This window comes from Gobius niger (assembly GCF_951799975.1).
Source record: "Gobius niger genome assembly, chromosome: 5".
Taxonomy (NCBI): domain Eukaryota; kingdom Metazoa; phylum Chordata; class Actinopteri; order Gobiiformes; family Gobiidae; genus Gobius; species Gobius niger.
This window is the reverse complement of record NC_136856.1, coordinates 15,173,154-15,195,078: the sequence shown is the minus strand read 5'-3', so window position 1 is coordinate 15,195,078 and position 21,925 is coordinate 15,173,154. Positions and strand designations below refer to the sequence as shown.

Below are 21,925 nucleotides of genomic sequence, written 5' to 3'. Positions count from 1 at the left end.
TGTGATTGTCAGATTAGCCAAATTCCGAATGAAGGTCATGCAAAAACAAAAAGTAATGTAAAACAGGAACATAATATTTAATGGAATTAAAAGTTTATCAATTAGTGGCATTTTTGGCGTTTTAATAACTCAGACAAATCCATCTGTGTTTATCAGGACATAATTTCACTGAAATTATTTTTTTTATAGGTTAAAACAACAACAACAACACGTCCCAATTGTGGAGAGTATTATATGAAGGTTAATTTATGTTTTTATTATCAAGGTGTTTTTTATACACTGAATTTATTAACCTTCATAGTATTAACCTAACATTAAGTAGAGACGGGATTTTTTGAATTATCAATTTAAATCATTGTGGAGAGTGGAATCGCAACATGGCCACCAGAGCTGGGCATTCCCATGGCAACTTCCATTTACATTAAGCAGTGTTAACTGGTTTATATGATAGTTCCGCCCCCTTCTGTTAATTTGATTTAATTTGACTTTAAAACATCGTTCTCCATTTTTGAATGGGCATTGTATGACTAGTATGACTAGACTAGAACATGAATGCTCAGAGTCATAGTCATAGAAATATGTCATAGTGGACACAATATGATTATCAATTTGGCCGCCTAAAAAATATGCAGCTCAAATGCACGACGCATTTTGCGTAAAGGTTTACGTGAATACAAACTTCCATTCCTCTTTGGACGAAATGGAACAAGTGCACATGCGCTACGTAAAGGACGTTTTTATCCTCTTATCCTGACCTCATAGCGTTAAAAACAAAAAATATATATATATTCAACGGGGCATCTTTTCCACCAAAACAGGCGGGTGAGATCATATTGAAAGCATGTCAAGGATGTCATGGTGTGGTTTAATCCAAGCATCTGTTCGCTTAGAGGTGTGCTGCTGCAACAACTGGCTTCAGCTCGCACATCGCGAGCAATGCAGGAATATAGCCAGCGTTGATCTTTTCTGTTTAATTGTCTTTTTATTTTAGATTGGAGTTTACCTTTTTTGCCTCACTGATAAATGTAGAGCAGAAGTCTAGGTAAACCAGTATGACCTGTTTGCAATATGTGTGTTTATAGGTGAAATGTGTCCCCTCCGCAAGATGTCTCCCTGCATTTTCCTGACTGTCCTTGGTATTCCTTTTGCCACTTGTAAGTTCTCATATTATTATTTTTGTGTCTGCAAAATGTGGGAAACATGTACAATATAAATCATATACTTTATACGTATAATGCTTTTTCTTTTCTTACAGGCCTAAATCTTTTTTTAGGTAGGTGGGAAATATGTAATTTTAACAGTATTTGGTCTAATAATCAAGCAATATCTTGCCTTTTGGCAGGTGATAAAGAAGAGGTACAGACTTTATGTGCTGGCAAGGAATTTCGGCTTCCTGTTTATTCCACGTCAAGAACTGTAACATTTACACCAGATCAACCTGGACTGAGACGTGTCATTTTGGACAAAACCACTGTAGGTGACAGAAACATGCACCTCTGTTTCTGTACTTCTTTTGTATTTCAAGCTGCGCACATACAGGCTACACGAGTTGTCCCCTTTATTCACCAGGTAAAAGACCCACGGTTTGTGTGGACAAAGGATAAAATGCTTGTCCTAAAAGAGGTGACTCGCCAAGACCAAGGACTTTATTCAATCAAACTATTTTCAGACTTTACATATGAGATGGTTCGTTTGATAGTTTCAGGTACAGAAATTGTATCTATTATAACACGGATAGTAAAAATGCTTAACATTTTTAGTTGACCTCCTCTTGATTTTGTTACAGAGTGCATCAAATCCTATCGGAAACACTATGGTGAAAACTTTGAACACAACATCCCAGAAAATAGCTTTTTATTGGAGTTTTATCCCAAGGGTGCTCCTCTTGAGGCCATGCCGATTGTCCTGTGGAATCGGACAAGTTACAATGCCAGCAATGCAGGCCGTGGTCGGATAATAAGAGGAGGTAAAGCATGGGTAGCTGAGAAGGTCACGCAGGCCGACCAAGGGAATTACACAATGAAAGACGACCAAGGGAAGGTCCTGATGCGGAGTACCCTCACAGTTCAAGGTAAAAAAAAAGTTGAAAGGCACCATCTTTGCAGCACCGTAAATGAATGGAATTGGTCGTTATAAACTAAAAGTTAACTTCTGGCATTTAAATTGATCTTTCTTCTTTATTTCATGGTAATCACAAGCCTAATCCAGCATGAAGACTATTCATTACCAGTACACACTGCTGGTATGTTCTTGGTAATATGAAAATAAGCTACAAATATTTCCTGATCGACTTTAATCATTATTGTCCCAGTTATCCTGTGCTTTAACACAACAAAGAGTGACCCTATAATTATTTTTTGAAACAAAATAACAAAGGGCCGCTCTTATTAGTGATACAAAGATATTCATGATGTGATGACTTTATTGTTATAATTTATTTATTAATGAGTTTATTGTTGTGGATTGTTACATCACATTTAAGCATTTTGTTGCAGAAAGACTTACTACATTGATGGTCTACTGCTCCATTTTATTTTCACACATTTTCAGATCTTTGGAGCTGACAATATTGATTACACTCAGTCAGTATTGATTCTCAGTATTGTGAGGCAGTTTTGGAGGAAAAAAATGGCATACTACAAGATCACCAGAAATATTGTATCACTGTGACGTATTAATAACGTTCTATATTTGTAATTACCATTCCACTCTCAGACTCTACTTTCTGAACCATGAAAAAGGTTTAGGCCCTGAACTGAAGCTTTTATCTTTGGTAAGCCTTTAGAGAGTTGCTGTTTAGCTCTACATTGCTGGACTTGGAGCCCAGTTGTGTAGCTATTTCTATTCCCAAATAATTATCTACTTGAAAATGTCTGCCCAATTAATGTGTCTGACGTTAAAAAGAATAACTAAAATTATTTTCTTTTCTTCCCAACCCATTCTGTGATGTGCCATCCATGCTACCATTACTTCATTTTCTCCCTTGTTTCTTTTCCGAATCTCCTCAATTTTGCAGGCCATTTGTTCAACATCACCCGCTTCACCAAAGAGTCTTTAAATCTTCCCCTCTTTCTCCCTGTCCCTCATGCACATCTCATCTTCACCCCCACCCGATACCCCGATGAATCTTCACTTGGCCCCTTTGACCCCAAGCCTCCCCGCGGCCCGGTCCAGCTGGTTCGCGAGGGCCAGATCACTGACCATGACATGCGGTACAGAGGCCTGATCTCACTGGGACGCAACGGCAGCAAAGACGAGGTGGTCATTGCCAGACTGACCTCCAGACATGATGGTGTTTATGAAATCAAAGATGGCGATGGGAACCTGGTCTCCACTACGTTGTTACAAGTCATTGGTAAGACACATATATGTACACAACTACTGCCTCCAAGAAGTATTTTACAAAAGAAAAGAAAAGAAAAAATAATGGCTTCGGTAATAACTGCGTTCCAAATTATGATGCAAATGATATTTTTCCAAGATTTTCTAAATTATTCAAGCCTTTAACTGCTGGAAGATAATATGAATGTGATTGAAAAAAACCTCCAAGTGATAACAGTATTTTATTAAAAAATAAATGTATTAAACAACTCAAAATCTGCTGTTCCAAATTATTATGCAACTCGTAGTTTCGATGCATTTTAACGGTTGTAATTAACTGAAAATGGTCATTTGTTGAATTTGCAGCATTAGGAGGTCATATTTACTGAAATCAAAAGCTATTTCAATCAAAAACACCTGAATAGGTCAAGTTACATTTACCATAGGACCCTTCTTTGATAGCAGCTTCATAATTCTTGTATCCATTAAACTTGTGAGGTTTTGGAGAGTTTTTGCTTGGATTTCTTTGCAGGATGTCAGAATAGTCTCCCAGAGCTGCTGTTTGTATGAAAACTGCCTCCCACCCTCATAGATGTTTTGCTTGTTGATGCTCTAAAGTTTCTCAGTAGGGTTGAGGTCAGGGGAGGATGGGGTCCACATCATGAGTTTCTCTCCTTTTATGCCCATAGCAGCCAGTGATGCAGAGGTATTCTTTACAGCAGGACATGGTGCGTTGTCATGCTTGAAGATGATCTTGTTAGGGAAAGCACGGCTCTTCTTTTTGTACCATGGAAGAAAGTGGTCAGTCAGAAACTCCACATATTTTTCAGAGGTCATTTTCACACATTCAGGGAGCCTAAAGGGACCGACCAGCTCTCTTCCCATGACTCTTTCCCAAAATATGACTCCGCCACCTCCTTGTTGACGTCGCAGCCTTGTTAGAACATGGTGGCCATTCACCAACCATCCACTACTCCTCCATCCATCTGGACCATCCAGGGTTACACGGTACTTATCAGTGAACTGTTTTCTGGGCCACTGCAGCCGTTTCTGTTCATGTGGATTCAATTAACAGTTTAGGAGAGGCCGAATAGAAGGTTTATGCATAACTGCGAGCCTCAGGAGGGTCCTACACCTTGATGTTCGGGAGACTACAGAGGCACCAGCAGCTTCAAATACCTGTCTCTTGCTTTGTAGCAGTTGTTCTATTCATCTGATGTATTTGTCTGGCAAAAAACGTCCTCATTGTGTCTTTATCTGCACAAACCCATATGTGCTCTGAATCAGTCACAAATCTTTTAACAGTACAAAGATTAATCTTTTTCATACCCAGTCTAAGGCATTCAACTATTTCACGCTTTTCATCAGCAGAGAGGTCCCTTTTCTTTCCTATGTTGCTTGAAAATGGTGGTCTGCTTAATAAAGTGGAACATAAAAAGTAGCTTTTTAAAGGTAAACAAAATGCTCTTATTATATTATCAGCTAAACCCATTTGGGACTCACAAATTTCTTCTGAGACACTGAAGAGGCACCAAGAGGAGGCGTCACAAGAGGAGCGACAGGAAAGAAGGAAGGGGCAAACAAGGACAGCCACAGCAGCTCAGGACTGACACCTGAACACTATTTTGTTGTACGCTTGTTTCCACGACAATAAAGCACTTACTTACTTCCTTACTTACTCTTCCTTTTCAGTAGTTTTTCCCTTAACTGGGCTCACCTGACAACTACTCATCACAGGTGTCTGAGATTGATGTCAGTGATTCAAAGAGCCCTGAGACACAATACCATCCATGAGTTTCATTGAAAAACTTTTTTTTACCTTTTTGACACTGAAATATAATTTGCAGAATAATTTGGAACGCGATGTATCTTATGGCTATATTCACTGTTTTACCAATTACACACTATGTCTATAAGTTCAAATACTGTGACATAATCTTCAAAGCAATGTAAGTCTGTTCTATACTTGATATCTCTAATTTCTTTGCAGAAAGGGGGGGGAAATGGCGAGCAATTTTCAAATCGATCAGTGTTCCTTCAGGGATGTTTGTGTCTCTGGCTGGTTTTATCCTTTTTATGAAGCGCTACCCCCACTGCAGCCTTTCACAGATCATTTCAGGGCTACGAACAAACCAGAATCCACCGGCCATCCCCCCAAGAGTCAACATACAGGTGGAAACTTTAAATACGTACCCACAAAGTTCAGCGATTCAACTTTTGATAACTTCATTTGAATTATTTGTATCACATGTTTTCACTTGAAAAAATATGCAAACCTCTGTTTGTGCCGTTTTAGGACTACAGTAATGCAAGTCCTGGGCACACAGGATACTATAGTTACTCACAAGAACCAGCAACACCAAGGAAATGGACACCGCATGCCTCTCCAAATCATTCGGTAATCAATGATTTTTGTGGAGTCTACTATTGACCATTTTACTCTTGCTGATCTTTTTTTTCTTTCACTATAGTGTCATGTAGGGAGCTCACACCAATCATCTCCATCTCATGTCAGGACTATGAATGAGGAAACCCAAAGACTGACACCATGGACCTCTCCTGTGCATAATTCTGCAACAGAGGTAGGCTGTACTATATTTATGCAAGTTTATCTACAAATTGCATGTAGCTTTTTTATGAGATGTGCCTTCATTTTGAAGAACCAGCCTACTGAAGAGGAGAGACGCATTTCTTTTTCGATGCCTGGCGCTTCAAACTGCCTCCACACCTCTGAAGAGTGTGTTCAATTCCAGATCAAGAAAGATCAAGAGAAGATTACCAACTCGCAAGATTACTTTTCCACACTGCCGTTGGACATTGACACATCTGAATCCTGCAGTGTCTACACTTCAGATAAACTGAACTTCTTATAAACGAATATAAGGGATTGAGTAATGTTGAAGAAAAATAATTAAATGAAGACCTGAACTGTGCCTTTTGTATCTAATTTTCATGACCTGCTGTTAAAAACTGCATGTTGCGCTTAGACAATTGTAACACAATTCATTAGCACGAGTAGAAAAGTAGCTGCCCTGTCTTACACTGGTGAATGGTGATGCAGAGTTACTCCAGCTTCTTTCTGAAACCTACCTCCACCCCCTCAGGACCAAGGTTACAAGTGTATATTTGTTGTTATGAACTGTTTGTCTGTTGTGTAAATATCTCTTGTAATTTTAAAGACAAATCTGACAGTTTATATTTTACAGTTTGACCGTGTTATTGATGAAAATGTGTAAATACCTGTTTGCTAATGAGATGGAAAAAAAATTATTCAGGATGTGCAAGTTAACAAAAAAATAACGTTGCTAACGAAATATACATCAAGTTGATCTGAATATTGTCTTTGTCTTAAAATGTTTATTTGATGATTCAAATAACTACAGTGAAATAAAAACTATACTTACACTCTACTCTCTTGTGATTATCTTCTCAAACCGTCGTAGGGAGGCAGTAGAACGTCGGAGTGTAAACCAAGTTTCAAATACCGTAGAAGAAGAAGTATCCCGGATGTAGCGGCGGCGATGAAAGGACAGCGTGCTACAAAATTCAGCAAAACATAATTGTGTACAGTGTGGGCATCAATAACAAAATACTGAGCATATTCATTCATTTCAAGCGCGTGGTTTAGGACCAAGTGAAAAAATGTCTCTTGTTTGTTCAAGTGAGTATTTTTCTTTCATTTTTACAACTAGATGCACAGCGGCAATCTTTGTTGCTAATGCTAGCTAACTATGCAGGCCATACATTGCCGCGTTAAAGTTTGTTTGTTCGTAGCTAATACAAATAGCTCTTTTTAATGTAGTAATTACTGTGTAATTTCATCTATTTCAGTTTCTAACGAGGTCCCGGAGCACCCTTGTGTTTCTCCAGTGTCTAATCAAGTATTTGAGCGGCGGCTCATTGAGAAGTATATTGCAGAAAATGGTACAGACCCAATGAATGGACAGCCTCTGTCTGAAGAACAATTAGTTGATATTAAAGGTATGTGCTCATCGTCTACCCACCCTAAATTGTATTAATACGAAATGGCTTATAACTTCTGTATTGTATGCACTTCTGTAATCGATTGTATAAAAACGTAACAAAAAAATATTGTTATTTCAGTGTCTCATCCTATCAGACCAAAAGCACCTTCAGCAACAAGTATCCCTGCCATTCTCAAATCACTGCAAGATGAGTGGGTGAGTGCTTTTAAAAGTGTTAATGTAGCAAAAAGTCACATCTTTATCTTGTGGTCCCAACCTTTATATTATAATATTGGGTTTAGTATGTTACATTCAATATTCAATTATTATTGTCATACTCACAAAAAACTATTCTTCTGTTTTAGGATGCTGTTATGCTTCATAGTTTCACCCTACGGCAGCAGTTGCAGACAACCCGCCAGGAGCTCTCTCATGCTCTCTACCAACATGATGCAGCATGCAGAGTCATCGCTCGCCTTACCAAAGAGGTCACTGCTGCAAGAGAAGGTACTTTGGACAAGCGGGTGGTCATGGATCTGAACAAGTTAGGATTTACTAATGAGTGTTCTTCACAGCTCTTGCCACGCTTAAACCTCAGGCTGGATTGGTGGCCCCTCAGGCTGTTCCTGCTTCACAACCTACTGCTGCAGTGAGTTATCCGATACTACTGAACCTTTTTTTAATGTATTTTTTTAAGTAAGTTTTTAAGTTAAAACTTCATTGCTGCTTTACAGGGAGCCGGTGGAGAGGCTATGGACATAAGTGAACAAGTGGGAATGACTCCAGAGATCATTCAGAAGGTAATTGTCAATCATTTTGATAAAAACAAGTCATTGGTTTATTATATTAAATGACTGACTTTTTTTATTTTTTATATAGCTCCAAGACAAAGCTACAATCCTCACGACAGAGAGAAAGAAGGTTTGAGCTTTATTTAATTACAGTTTCGTATCCAAAATATAGACATGATTTTAATGTTTATGACGTCTTATGACATTTCAGAGAGGAAAGACTGTCCCAGAGGAGCTGGTTAGGGCTGAGGATCTAGGCAAATACCGTCAAGTGGCCTCTCATGCTGTAAATAAACACATTCCAAATACTTCAATTCAAGCATGTACATAATATTGTGTACGAGGTTTACCTAATATTCATATATTTATCCATTCAGGGTCTTCATAGTGCTAGTGTGCCCGGTATTTTGGCTCTTGATTTGTGCCCCTCAGACACCAGCAAAGTGCTCACAGGTATGTTTTATCTCCACCATTATTTTGTCCACTTAACATTCTAGTTCTGACTCCAGTGCCTTTATGTTATAGGCGGAGCTGATAAGAATGTGGTGGTGTTTGACAAGAATGAGGAGCAGATTGTGGCCACGCTGAAAGGTCACACAAAGAAGGTCACCTCTGTCATTTACCATCCATCCCAGGTAACAAGTGATCACAGAAGTGTAATAAGAACTATTTTGAGAATTTATTAACCCTTCCTCTTCCTCATCGCAGTCTGTGGTGTTCTCTGCGTCTCCTGACACCACCATCCGTGTGTGGTCTGTCACAGGTGGGAACTGTGTCCAGGTGGTGCGGGCTCATGAGGCTGGAGTTACTGGCCTCTCACTGCATGCCACTGGGGACTACCTCCTCAGTTCCTCTGAGGATCAGGTTTGGACCAAAATTTATATCTGAATTTGTTTAATTTACTTTCAACTTTTTTATTATTATATTTTTTATTTCACTTTGAACCTGAAATAATGAATATTGTAAATCTTTTCTTTTCAGTATTGGGCCTTCTCTGATATCCAGACCGGTAGAGTGCTCACCAAAGTCACAGATGAAAGTGCTGGATGTGGTATGTGATGCTTATGAGTTTGAATGTTCCTATAAAAGGTGCTACCAACTAAACTTTCCTTTCTCTCAACAGCTCTCACTTGTGCTCAGTTTCATCCTGATGGTCTCATTTTTGGCACTGGAACTGCTGATTCTCAAATTAAGATCTGGGATCTGAAGGAGCGCACCAATGTGGCCAACTTCCCAGGTCACTCTGGACCGGTGACATCTATTGCTTTCTCTGAAAATGGATACTACCTTGCCACAGGTATGCACAGTTTTAGCCCTACCCGTCACTGCATAATAAAATGTAAAAGACACAATACCAATTTGAGCTATGTTTGCTTTAGGAGCACAGGATAGCTCTCTGAAACTGTGGGATCTGAGGAAACTGAAGAACTTCAAGACTATTACTTTGGACAATAATTATGAGGTACAATTTTGCTATTTTTCTTTCACCAGTAAATAGTTTATTCTAAAAGTATTGTAAAAGTGTATGTGTATTTTAAACATATCGAAGAGCATTAACAGCTGTTAATAGAATAATCTGAAAGATTTCCGAACATGTTTGTAGCGGTCTAAACTATACCCGGCCCAATGGAGACAAGTGCACAACCTAAATAATTGTTCTCTTTGCGATTTGTTAATTACAGCCATTAAATATGCAATTTCTGTTCTATCAATTGTGCAACCCTATGTAATTCTACTGTATAATGTTTTTCTCCTCAGGTCAAGTCCCTAGTATTTGACCAGAGTGGAACCTATCTAGCTGTTGGAGGATCTGACATCCGTGTGTACATCTGCAAACAGTGGTCTGAGGTTCTCAATTTCACCGGTGAGAAATGAGTTTTATTTGTTTCTTTCTTGGTCTTTGTCATTTTTCCTAACGTTTTCCTCTGTTTTGCAGAGCACTCGGGGCTGGTGACTGGAGTGGCCTTTGGAGAGAATGCTCGGTTCCTCTCTTCTTCTGGAATGGACAGAAGTCTGAAGTTTTACAGCCTGTAAGAATACAAGATGAGGACAAAGCAGTGAATAGCAGGATATGCTTGTGTTGGGACAGTGGATGTAGTGAACTTATTTTTAGATAACTGAAATTGTCACAGCTTTCTTTGCTTTTGTGTATTAGAACAACTGATAAGTAAATACAATTGAAATCCATGCTTTTTGTTGCAAATAAAGCTGCATGTTCAACTATTGCAGCCTGCTCTCATAATGCAAATTATGTCCCTACTAAAGCCAGATGCTGATTCTGTTATACTGTATGTGATTTATCAGATGTTTTGTTTTTATTGAAGTCTTCTAGTGTTTGAATGCATAAAGCGGACATCTAAAGTAACCCCACACTCACGTTTGGTGAATTGGGTTCATAATATCAATTCAGCATAAATAAAATCCATCTGTCGTGATCTAAAGATAGTGAGCCAATGTCCTTTTCATCTAGCAGTTGATGTTTTTGTCTTGAATTTTAATTTCCTTTTGTGTTTCAATGCCTTTTCCATGTGTATATTTTTCATTATTGATATTTTACCTGTGGCACCTGCCCTTTTACAATAAAATAAAAATATCTTTTGTATTGCATTCAGTTCATATGAGCCTCATCAGCATTCCGTACATTCCGCAGTACTTGAGTTTATTTAAGAAATTGCTTTTTGGTCTTTAATTAAAGGTCCTTTTTTTGTGTTAATCTTAGGGAAATAACCTTTTTTTTTTTAAAGACAAAGTTCCCTTAAAAAAAAAAAGATACAAATGTGCTCAAAAGCTAATTGAGATAATTGAAAAAAAGAAAAACATATATATTATATATTTTTTTGGCCACAGGGCTGCAAGAGGTTTTTTGGTTTTTTTCGGCGATTTTTTTTTTGGCGAATTTTTATGGAACATTTACGGGTATGTGTACTAGCCATAGAATATACAAGCCATGGATCTATTAAAAAGTTACATAAAGTGACGTTTTTTTTTTTTTTTTAGGTTATTTCCCAAGATAAAAAAAAATGCCAGTATATTATTTACATCATATTCTATGACCTTTTAGGGCTTTCGTTTTTATTAGAGTTTTGGGGTTTTATGGCTCCTCGAAGAAATTCACTGAAAACTTGGTTGCTCACGGCAACAGCGACCCCTACAGACCAAAAATAAACCAGTTCGTCAGCGTCACGTGAGGCCTCGGTAACGTGACTGTCTCAAACGGGAAGTCCAGAGAAGTCACTCACAACTTCAACATCGCGGTGTCCCGTTTAGTGACCGCTTGTCCGTACACCGGCACCGGACAGGACAGCGGACAGAGGAGGTCTTAACACAACATAATAACAAGTGACAAAGGTAACCCATATTTTTAATTCGTGTATTTTTATGTTTATTTGACTAGGTGACTGCAATCAATACGAGGAGCTGGGATTTGTTATCAGCCACACATGTAACAATATCTTTTAAGTGAACGCTATGTTTGTAACGTTATTATCAATCGTACAGTTGTGTTGCTTGTAAAATGTATAGTGAATGTTTTAATGATCTGGCTGGCTGATCCACATGGAATTGGGTTTCATTGTGAACAAAAACGAAACAAAGTCTGAGGATATACTGAAGCCTTTATAGAACATCTGTTTATCGTGCCAACTGTTACTGGACCGAAGTAATCCAGTTATCAGATTATAGCATGGTGTTTTAATTTGGTTGCATGACCCATAGACTTTTATTGTGTTTGTGCAAAAGATCTCATGATGCTGAGTGTTGCAAAATTGGAAATTCCACCTGAACATTCTCACTTCTCCCTTTAACACCTTGTAGCTTCTTAAAAAAAAATCATTCTCACTTCCCTGAGTTTGAGCCAATTCCTCTTTGAACTTGTTATTAAAGATGTACTGATTTTTATTGTGTGTTTTCGTTGACAGACATGGGCTCCATGTTTCGCAGTGAGGAGGTCTGCCTGGTGCAGCTCTTCCTCCAGTCTGGTTCTGCCTATAACTGTGTCAGTGAGCTTGGCGAGCTGGGCCTTGTCGAGTTCAGAGATGTGAGTATTTTAAAGCCAGTTATACTTTGAGTAGGGCTGCACAGTTTATCACAATCAAATCATTTGGGAGATTGCTAATAGGAAATTGCAAAGGCTACATTTTTAGCTTCTAAACACACAAATATTGTCTCATCTTGTTATTTTTTAAAACATGTTAGTTTCGACCACTACAAACATTTTATGAAATCTCTCTGAATATTCTGTTAGGTCAGCATTTCATTTTTCTCTAATGATACTATACTTGTATCTTGTATCTGCACAATGAACTGAATCTTAATATGTAAATATAAATCACAAGTTTAGTTTCGATTGTTGATGCTTTTCAGCAAAATTTGCAATTTGATATTTTTCAACAAATACAGTACAAATACAGTGCAATTGTACATTATGTGATACATTCTCAATTAGTCTCTTTTATGAAAGGAGTTACTATTGGTATGCAAGTACAGCCCATTGTTTCATTGATTTATGAGTCAGCTGGAGGCTAAAGAACATTTGATGTGGAGTGGTAAGGACATTCGGTGCTAAATATTTATTAACGCTGATAACAATCACTTCCTAATAAGTATTTTTTATATTTTATATTTACCATTTTCATGCTTGGATACCTCTCTCACCTCATTATTGTGCCATGTTGTTAATTCAAATATAGTAAAGACATTGTCCGTGTTTCCTGCAGAACAAATAAATACTGGCCAAAGGCAAAAGAAATGAGTTAAATGAGTTCTGAGTGACTTGGGACGAGCTGGTGCTGGTCATTAAAGGGTCACAAGACAAAGTGAATTAAGTTTCTCTGACTCCTTCTCTTTTTCCGTTGTGCGCTCTTGTTTTAGTTGAATCCAAACGTAAACGCCTTTCAGAGGAAATTCATCGGGGAAATACGAAGATGTGAAGAGCTGGAGAAGACTTTTAGTAAGTGCCTCTCTCTTTCTCTTGGGACCTGCATATCTAAAACTTTTAATTGTGTTCTGCAATTGCTTTGAACTGACAGCGTTTATTGCCTTGTAGCTTTCCTGGAGCAAGAAATCAATCGTACACGGTCGCCTCTCTTCAGCAGCCCCCTACCGCCCCCGTGTCCGATGCCTTCAGCGCCACAGCCCCGTGAACTAATCTCCATAGAGGAGGAGAGCGAGAGGCTGGCCCGGGAGCTCAGAGAGGTACAGGAGCAATTAGTTTCTCAGATTGTTTTTGTAAATATATAACAAATGGCTTAATATCTGTTGTTTTAGGTGTCGAGGAACAGGGACAGCCTGCGAGCCCAACTAACTCAACTTTGTCAATACAGAGGAGTCCTGACGAAAACCCATTCATTAACAGAATCTCATGTAAGGAAATCAACATTTACAGAGGCCATGTCATTATGACTGCCCTACCTTTGGTGGTAACAGTGGAATGGTCTGATTTGAAGTCCCGTACAGTCTTGTCTTCCTGTCAGGGTTACAGGCACCTCTTGGAGAACATGTGCACTTTTAAAGGAAGCACTTGTTAATATGTCACAGTCAAAAGAGATAAAATTGACTTTTGTTTTACATTTAAATGTTATTTTGCACTTAAGGTTACGTGTTTGTAAGTATTTTAGCTTTATTCTGTTTAGATTTAGTTTATCACTTCCTAAATAGCAGGCTGTATCCTGGATGGAGGGGGTACTTGGAGTATAATAATAATAATACATTTTATTTAAAAGTGCCTTTCAGAACACCCAAGGACACTGTACAATGGACACATTAAAAACATTGAAAACAAGGGCAACAGAATAAAACAGAGTACAAACATTGAGAAGGTGAGCGCGTAGCTAGCTGGTGTAGGACTGTCTGAACAGGTGAGTTTTGAGTTTGGGTTTGAAGAGTGGCAGTGCGTCTATGGTACGGAGGTCAGAGGGGAGGGAGATCCAGAGCTGGGGTATTTCCTCTGCGTACCCTAGAGTTGAGAATCACTTCCACATACAGTACAAACTGCAATACATTATGTATCCTCTGTTGGTCCTAATCACTTTGGGACCATTCTTCGCACCCATCATGCATCACGTCATTTATTCACTGCTCTGTTCCTAAACCACCTTTGATATATTCACTAATGCGACAAAAATAAATCTTGTTTCTAACAAATTAACATTGAGGAAAAAAGCAATGTATTTCCCATTTAAGATCAGCTGACATGTTAGTCTGACATAATGTTTAATTTGATTACTATTATTGTCATTGTAAGGAAGCAAGCAATGAGATAGTTTAGCAACTCTCTGGAAAAAGTTTAGCAACTCTACCGGATGAGACAATTGTGTATCCATGACAACTGCAGATGTGACCCATAAAGCTCAATTTACCATAGCAATAGACATATGTTGATCTTACAGGCACCACCTCCACCACAGATAATGGAAAGCCAAGGCCTTTTTGATAACCGCCAAGATGTCCGCCTCAGGTACAACTCGCCTTCTCCCTCTTACTGCTTTGATTGACTGAACTTAACCAAAAATTATATCCCATGTCCTCAGTTTTGTAGCTGGGGTGGTTCACCCTTGGAAGGTGCCCTCGTTTGAGCGGTTGCTGTGGCGAGCCTGTCGCGGGTTCATCATTGTGGATTTCAGGGAAATGGACGATCGCCTTGAGCAACCAGACACGGTGAGTATTATTCTGTACAAAAGACACCGATCAAAATATTTTCCTGAATACTTTCATGAGTTTTCTTTCTCACTTATTAGGGGGAAAGCGTGCAATGGACTGTGTTTCTCATTTCATACTGGGGCGATCAGATAGGACAAAAAGTCAAGAAAATCTGCGATTGGTAATAATAATCACTCTTTTATTCTTATTGAACACATCAAATCATCATCAAATCATCCACCTCATGTTGTGCAGAAATGTATGTTAATTACAGTAGGCATTGGTTTTCTAGTGTTACTCTTTCAGCCTATCCTGGTTGTGGATTGGCACTAACATAACTTGCAACTCCATGTGGATGGATTGTATCTGATCTAATACCTGAATGTACATCTAAACTATTGATGCATTTTTAACTTCTCTACAGCTTCCGCACACAGACTTTTGCGTATCCCGATAGCTCAGCTGACAGGGAAGAAATCCTCCAGGGACTCAGTGGCAGAATTGAAGACATACATTCTGTAAGCAGCTCCTCATTGATTTCATCTTTCTAATTTCTGTTTTGGACTGAAGAATAGCCAACATGTAACCCCCCCGCCCCTTCTCTCCCTCTTGTGCAGGTGTTGGGACAGAGTGAAACGTTCATGCAGCAGTTGATAATGCGGGCCGTGGGTGTCCTGCCCCAGTGGAAGGTGAAGGTGCAGAAGTGTAAAGCGGTCCAAGCTGTGCTGAACCTGTGCAGTCCCTCGGTCACCGACAAATGCCTGATCGCAGAGGCCTGGTGTCCTGTTACCAAACTTCCTGAACTGCAATGTGCCCTGAGAGAAGGAGGGGTAAGCTGGAGAAAAATGTAAAAAGGAATCATAGTTTTATATAAGATTATACCAAACGATAAACCTTGATACTGTAAATGGACTCGTTTTTCCATGTCATTTACGGGACTCAGAGACTTCGGTTTGGTTTCATGTCTTCACACTTAAGATGTATATAGCATTTCAGTACTTGTTTACTTCTTCATGTTTTTAATCATCTCTTTCTTCTTGTTCAGAGGAAAAGTGGCAGCGGTGTCGACTCCTTTTACAATCGCCTGCCCGCCACCACTTCTCCACCCACGCTGTTTCCCCTCAACTCATTCACGACAGGCTTTCAGAACATAGTGGATGCCTACGGAGTGGCAAGCTACCGGGAAGTTAACCCAGGCATGTCCTTACCCAGTTTATTATTTGTTTTATTATTCCCACTATCTCATATCTTTTCCTGTGTGTCTTTGCAGCTGTGTACACCATTATCACCTTTCCCTTCTTATTCGCGGTGATGTTTGGTGACGTTGGGCATGGTCTACTCATGACGCTAGGTGCTCTTTGGATGGTCCTGGAACAAAATGACCCCAAACTTAAGAACAACAACAACGAGGTAAGTAATTACAATGAAATCATACAACTTATTGTATAGTTTTCCTTGTCACTGGTAAAGTTGGGATCCTCGTCTTTCTTCTTGGCTAGATTTGGAGAATGCTGTTCGGCGGGAGGTATCTGATTCTATTGATGGGACTGTTCTCCATTTACACTGGCGCCATTTACAATGAGTGCTTCAGCAAAGGTCTTAGTCCATTCAGTTCATCGTGGCACGTCACCCCAATGTTTGACAACAAAATATGGAGGTAAGTGTATTACCTATTTTAAACTTATTTCTCAAATCAACACATTTATTATACTATTCCTTTTAGCCCATCAATTCTTAAAGGAAGCCAGTATTTGACTATGGACCCCAATGTGTCTGGCGTTTTCACAGGCCCCTACCCTTTTGGCATTGACCCAGTATGCGTTTTTAATTCGATCATCCTTACTGCACGTTACCTGTTCATTTAAAAACTTAAGGTCTTTTCCTTTTTCAGGTTTGGGGTCTCGCAAACAACAAGTTAACTTTCCTCAACTCGTACAAGATGAAGATGTCGGTCATCATCGGCGTCATCCACATGACCTTTGGAGTTTGCTTGTCATTCTTCAATTACGTGTAAACAACCGTCAACTGTTGTTTTATTTTGATATAGATAATGAAACTCGTTACAACTGGCCTTTTTTCATTTCCCTTTTCAGACACTTTCGTCAGTTTAGCAACGTGTTCTTTGTGCTGATTCCCGAGCTCTTCTTCATGCTGTGTCTCTTCGGATACCTAGTGTTCATGGTTGTCTTCAAGTGGATTGCCTACACTCCTGACCGGTCCAGATTTGCTCCCAGTATTCTCATCCACTTTATAGACATGTTCCTCTTTACTGAGAATGAAGACAATCCTGCCCTCTACCCAGGACAGGTGTTTGCTTTTGTTAACACAGCCCATTGATTATAGGTACAGACTTGTAACACTGAAACATTTGTGCTGAATTTTCTGCAGACGATTGTACAAAAGATTTTGGTGGTGTTGGCGCTGTGCTCTGTCCCTGTACTTCTGCTTGGAAAACCCACCTATAAATATCTAACATTCAAAAGGAGGCGACATACTTATGTGGTGAGTTTCTTTTACATTTTGTTTTATCCTAAGATTTTGAGCAAGCTGATGTTTGTCCCCCACATCAGGTGGAAGACAGACGCCCGCTTGTGGATGAAGGCGGTTCGATCAACACTCGGACAGGAGAGGTGGAGGGAGAAACCATGGAACCAGTAAAGCAGAAGTGGTTTATTTTTGATTGAATCCAAGCTTTTTTTTATTGTGATTTTCTTTTCAAAGGAGTTTGATGCTGCAGATGAGTACATGCACCAAGCCATCCACACTATAGAGTACTGTTTGGGCTGCATCTCCAACACCGCCTCCTACCTACGACTCTGGGCTCTCAGTTTGGCTCATGCTCGTTAGTAACACATTTTAATATAAACACAGACATCTTGGTTCTTGCATGATTCACAATCTCCAACACGGTTCCTGTTTAAGGCCAAAATACATTCATGTTTTTTTTTAGCCCGCTCGTGACATGCACATGACTGATGATGAGTTTTGTCCCTTCACAGAGCTGTCGGAGGTTTTATGGGAAATGGTGATGCGATTGGCCCTGAAGTGGCAAGGCTACGTAGGGTCTGTTGTACTAGTTGTAATTTTTGCCTTCTTTGCCGTGCTAACGGTGTCCATCCTGTTGGTTATGGAGGGACTGTCTGCATTTCTGCATGCACTCCGTCTGCACTGGTAACTATCCGTATGAACCGCACTTAAAGGGATATTTCAGGATTTTTGACATAGGGCCTCATATCCTAGTTATCTAGAGTGTTGCTGATTTCTGGAGATTTTTTTTTTGTAATTCATGCAGTTCTTATATTTGAAGAGTAGCTAGTGCAAGGCTAGCACATCTCTACGGTATCAGCTAGCCTGCATTGAACAAAACAGTCTGACCCGCTCCACAGTGCACCTGAGGCAAATCACTTATAACGCCAGACTAACCATATAAATGTCTGTGTCGATAGAATTATTTTAACCTTTTTGCATTTAAAATAACTTAATTAAGAGCAGCATCAGCTTCTGATTGTGTAAGCTATGCAGTGGCGGAGTGATCTGATAGAAAATAGTCCCTCAAAATGTGATCATTCATGTGATGCAAGCTCAGTTATATTCCAAAAAATATTCTATCTTACACATTTATATGGTTAGTTTGGCGTTATGACTCAGGTGCACTGTGGAGAGGGTCAGTTTTTAATGCAGGCTAGCTGATACTGTAGAAATGTGCTAGCCTTGCACTAGCCTAGCGCCACAAAACTCTTCAAATATAAGAACTGCATGAATTACAAAAAAAAAAATACCTCCAAAAATCACAACACTCTTGATAACTAGGAAATGAGACCCTATGTCAAAAATCCTGAAATATCCCTTTAATGTACCGTAGTCATGTAATCATCCTACAAAGTTCTTATCTGTCAAGAAGTATGAGTAGCTATTGTAACACAAATATCTTCTGTCTTGCAGGGTTGAATTTCAAAATAAGTTCTACAGTGGTACTGGCTACAAGCTCACACCTTTCTCCTTTTCTTCCATCATGAATGCAACAGCTATGTAATTGTGCTGGGATTCATCAGAGACCAAGAATATAGTGGCCAACGATGTAATTTCCATGGAGAATTTTGACTGTTTACTGTTCTCTTTACCAAATGAAATCTTTACTCATGAAATGAAATTCTATCATCTTTTTGTATCCCCGAACCGTCAATAGCCTTATCTATAACGCTGTTGCCAATTTGCTACAATGGTTACTAATCACTTCCATTTTCTAATTAAAAACTGTTTAAAAGGGAATTAGGAAATTATTTAATCTACAATTTATGGATTGCATGAAATGCATTAATTTTCTTTATTGTGCAAAACTCTCATGAGCCACTCATGCTTTCTCATTCATGTCTTCCAACTCAAACACCAGTATTTATTTGTAATGATTTTATGTGCCTTAATTGGACTTAGTGCTTGTTTAGGCATAAGTCTGTTTGTCATCAAATATATTACTATGTCTTATGTAAATTATTGCCTGTTCTTTACCCCGATTTGCACTGTAAAGTGAGACAATTAAAAGTTTCTAAATTTTCCAATTTATTTTTGTTATATTACTGTATGCTCTATCAGGTTAAGGCCTACAACATATTTTTGTAGAAACATGTATTTGTTTCTATTGGTGGGTTGCACCAATAGAAACACAGCGTTCTAAAGGCCAATACTATTGTATGGAGGAAAAATTATTTTGTTTTTGAGGAATTTATTGGTCTTGTAAAGAGAGATCATGGACCCAGTGACCTATTAACAGCATTACACGTTCACAAGTCGTAGCTAAAAAGAAAATATATGAATTTAAAAAAAAAATCAATATCAGTCACTGGGTTCATGAAGACCAAAAATGTCCTCAAAAACAAAATAATTTTTCCTCTATATAATAGTATAGGCCTTTAGAATGCTGTGATGTCACCTGCAACCCAGCAATAACTTGTTTAAGGCACGCTGTAACATTTTGTTTTCTCAACACAAAAAAATCCTATTACTGTAGTGGGTAAACAATGAATGGATTTGGAGGATAGCCTAACTTGAATCTCAAATTCTGCAAGACGTTCCCACTCCCGGTAAAGTTACAGTCATGTCTTACGAGAGGTGAGCCGCTCACAGCACAGACACATGTTTGTTTGTACATTTATGAGGTCTTGTTCCATTATGAAAACATCTGTCATAAAATAAATGCTTATATTTCAGTTTTATTTGTGGAGTAAAATGTTACGTAGTGTGGCTTTAAATAAGTCAAACGTACGAAACTGTTCAAACCGGTTCAAACTCATCAGCGCCACCCAACACAGCGGAACAATAAATCTACACTTTGTTCCTATCCGGACTACTTACAAAGTAACACGAATATAACCGGATGTTGTTAGAATGTCAAAATGGCGTTTCGCATGTTCACATGAAATATCAGACTTTCCTCACGAATTCGTGATTTAATGCCATTTTGAAGCTAGACATCATACGTGGACATAGCTTTTGTTTGTGTGCAGACAGAGTTTACATTATCATGGCTTTGAGGACAATAACTCGGAACGTGCGGGTGCTTTTAGGTCACATTCAACAACGCACTACATCCAACCTATCAGGTGAAATATCAGTTAACTACTTTTATGACTGTAATCAAAAGAACAAGTATTCATTCATCAAAAATAATTGCTCTGTCTTTTATTGTTAGCTCGGTGTGTGAGTCAGATCGCCTCAAAGGCAGAGCCCGCTGTGGAGGAAGATGAAGCCGTAAACCCCACATTTGTGAACAGAAACCCCAGGAACCTGGAGCTAATGGCTCTAGCAGTGAAGGACCGAGGGTGGAAAACTGTGTGGCCCCTCAAAGAGTTTTATCACAGGTATTGTACATGCAGCATTCTGACCAATTTTTCATTCTTTGCTTTCCAGACTTTTTATTTTATTGAACGTAAAGACAAATATGCAAAGAAAGTGCACCATAATGAATAAAGTAGGGACCCCCATCTATAAAATGTAATTTTTATTTATAGTAAATTAAAGGAATAGTTCACCGTTTTTTCAACTGAGGTATGTTCTTACTTGAGCTTAGACAAGTTTGTACCTGACTGGTCTTCGTGCGTGCCTGTAGAAGAGTGCGGTAGCTTCCAACTTCACCCTGTTTGGAGCTATAGGAATACATTGGTAGAGGCCAAATGTTACCAACATCTTTTGCGCGACTGAGGGCACGCACAAAAACCAGACAGGTATGTATCAACTCGTCTAAGCTCAGGTAAGAACATATCTCAGCATGGAAAAATGGTGAACTATTCCTTTAAGGTGCAAAACATTGAAAATCGAGTCCAATAATGTTAGTTTGGAGACTGTATTTTTTACATTTGGCTTAATTTCACTGAGATATATTTTCAATCAAAAATACATCAAATTCAATGACCGAAATGCAATGTCTCAAAATCATCTTGCATAGTCGTATTTTTCTGATTGGTTTAAGACCATCTAAAAAAAGATAAATGAACAAATCAAATGTGAATTGACATTGAATAATCTTTGCCTTAAAATTAGTATCCTATCTTTACATTTTTTTTTTTTTTTATGGGGTTAGTAAGTACAATTAGGCAACCCTTTTTCATTTGTTTTTTCTTTGTCTTTTGTAGATTAGAATTTTCTCGTACTCAGCACCACGTTACAGCACAGGTGTTCTCAAACTCCTCTCCTGACCCAGTGCTCACCTGCTCAACCAAAGAGTGGGCAGTGAAGAGAGAGTTGCCCTCCACACACTGCGTAGCAGCGTGTCAGGTTGTGGGTGAGGTGCTGGCTCTCAGGTGCCAACAGGCCGGAATCACCAGGATGGTCTATAGAGCCATTCCCTGGACATACCGTACTGATGCGGTTAGTATTAATGCCTAATTAAGTCAATCATGTGTTTTTTTTAATTGTTATCTCAACGTCATCTTCATATTGTTCTTGCAGGTGCAGGCCTTCCGGAACGCAATGAAGGATGGTGGAGTAACTCTCAGTGAGCCACGACGGAAATATATTAGTGCATAATGTTTGTGACTTTGTAAATAAAATATAGCTTACAAATTACTAAAACTAGCCATCTGGAGTATTTTTTGCAAACACACATTAAAACTTAATAAAATGTGGATTGTCCCCTCCTGGAACCGCCACCTTAACGTGGTGGAGAGGTTAGAGCGACCGAATGATCCTGGGAGCTCTGCTGTCGGGGCTTCGTGCCCC

At 39.0% G+C, this 21,925-nt stretch overlaps 4 protein-coding genes across 5 annotated transcripts; all 4 read left to right on the top strand.

Moving 5' to 3' along the window:
* The first annotated feature begins 695 nt into the window (after nucleotides 1-695).
* Nucleotides 696-6,636, top strand: LOC306963147 (uncharacterized protein). 2 transcript variants are annotated; one of them, XM_079556624.1, is made up of 11 exons: nucleotides 696-822; nucleotides 1,083-1,154; nucleotides 1,256-1,273; nucleotides 1,343-1,473; nucleotides 1,570-1,705; nucleotides 1,787-2,071; nucleotides 3,017-3,355; nucleotides 5,312-5,493; nucleotides 5,618-5,719; nucleotides 5,793-5,903; nucleotides 5,982-6,635. In XM_079556624.1, exons 2-11 carry the CDS (start codon nucleotides 1,088-1,090, stop codon nucleotides 6,192-6,194), a joined length of 1,584 nt encoding a protein of 527 aa, XP_079412750.1. In that variant the 5' UTR covers nucleotides 696-822; nucleotides 1,083-1,087; the 3' UTR covers nucleotides 6,195-6,635. The 2 variants fall into 2 exon arrangements, with proteins under 2 accessions (XP_079412750.1, XP_079412751.1); XM_079556625.1 differs by having other exon boundaries at nucleotides 717-818; nucleotides 5,982-6,636.
* A 175-nt stretch (nucleotides 6,637-6,811) lies between these two features.
* On the top strand, nucleotides 6,812-10,643 carry prpf19 (pre-mRNA processing factor 19). The gene is made up of 16 exons (XM_079556079.1): nucleotides 6,812-6,982; nucleotides 7,153-7,302; nucleotides 7,426-7,502; nucleotides 7,652-7,793; nucleotides 7,862-7,935; nucleotides 8,021-8,086; nucleotides 8,166-8,207; nucleotides 8,289-8,363; nucleotides 8,455-8,530; nucleotides 8,603-8,712; nucleotides 8,786-8,941; nucleotides 9,059-9,128; nucleotides 9,201-9,374; nucleotides 9,457-9,539; nucleotides 9,836-9,941; nucleotides 10,014-10,643. The coding sequence occupies exons 1-16, from the start codon at nucleotides 6,964-6,966 to the stop codon at nucleotides 10,109-10,111; spliced, it is 1,518 nt and encodes a 505-aa protein (XP_079412205.1). The 5' UTR covers nucleotides 6,812-6,963; the 3' UTR covers nucleotides 10,112-10,643.
* Nucleotides 10,644-11,283: 640 nt separating this feature from the next.
* Nucleotides 11,284-19,219, top strand: tcirg1b (T cell immune regulator 1, ATPase H+ transporting V0 subunit a3b). The gene is made up of 21 exons (XM_079556080.1): nucleotides 11,284-11,425; nucleotides 11,995-12,113; nucleotides 12,947-13,025; nucleotides 13,122-13,270; nucleotides 13,343-13,438; nucleotides 14,464-14,531; nucleotides 14,605-14,731; nucleotides 14,812-14,894; nucleotides 15,138-15,231; nucleotides 15,331-15,543; nucleotides 15,759-15,909; nucleotides 15,984-16,123; nucleotides 16,213-16,370; nucleotides 16,437-16,527; nucleotides 16,605-16,723; nucleotides 16,807-17,020; nucleotides 17,102-17,215; nucleotides 17,284-17,367; nucleotides 17,435-17,555; nucleotides 17,713-17,884; nucleotides 18,656-19,219. Exons 2-21 carry the CDS (start codon nucleotides 11,997-11,999, stop codon nucleotides 18,744-18,746), a joined length of 2,481 nt encoding a protein of 826 aa, XP_079412206.1. The 5' UTR covers nucleotides 11,284-11,425; nucleotides 11,995-11,996; the 3' UTR covers nucleotides 18,747-19,219.
* A 1,005-nt stretch (nucleotides 19,220-20,224) lies between these two features.
* mrpl18 (mitochondrial ribosomal protein L18) lies at nucleotides 20,225-21,772 on the top strand. Its single transcript, XM_079556609.1, has 4 exons — nucleotides 20,225-20,310; nucleotides 20,400-20,568; nucleotides 21,340-21,574; nucleotides 21,656-21,772. The coding sequence occupies exons 1-4, from the start codon at nucleotides 20,232-20,234 to the stop codon at nucleotides 21,731-21,733; spliced, it is 561 nt and encodes a 186-aa protein (XP_079412735.1). The 5' UTR covers nucleotides 20,225-20,231; the 3' UTR covers nucleotides 21,734-21,772.
* Nucleotides 21,773-21,925: the final 153 nt, after the last annotated feature.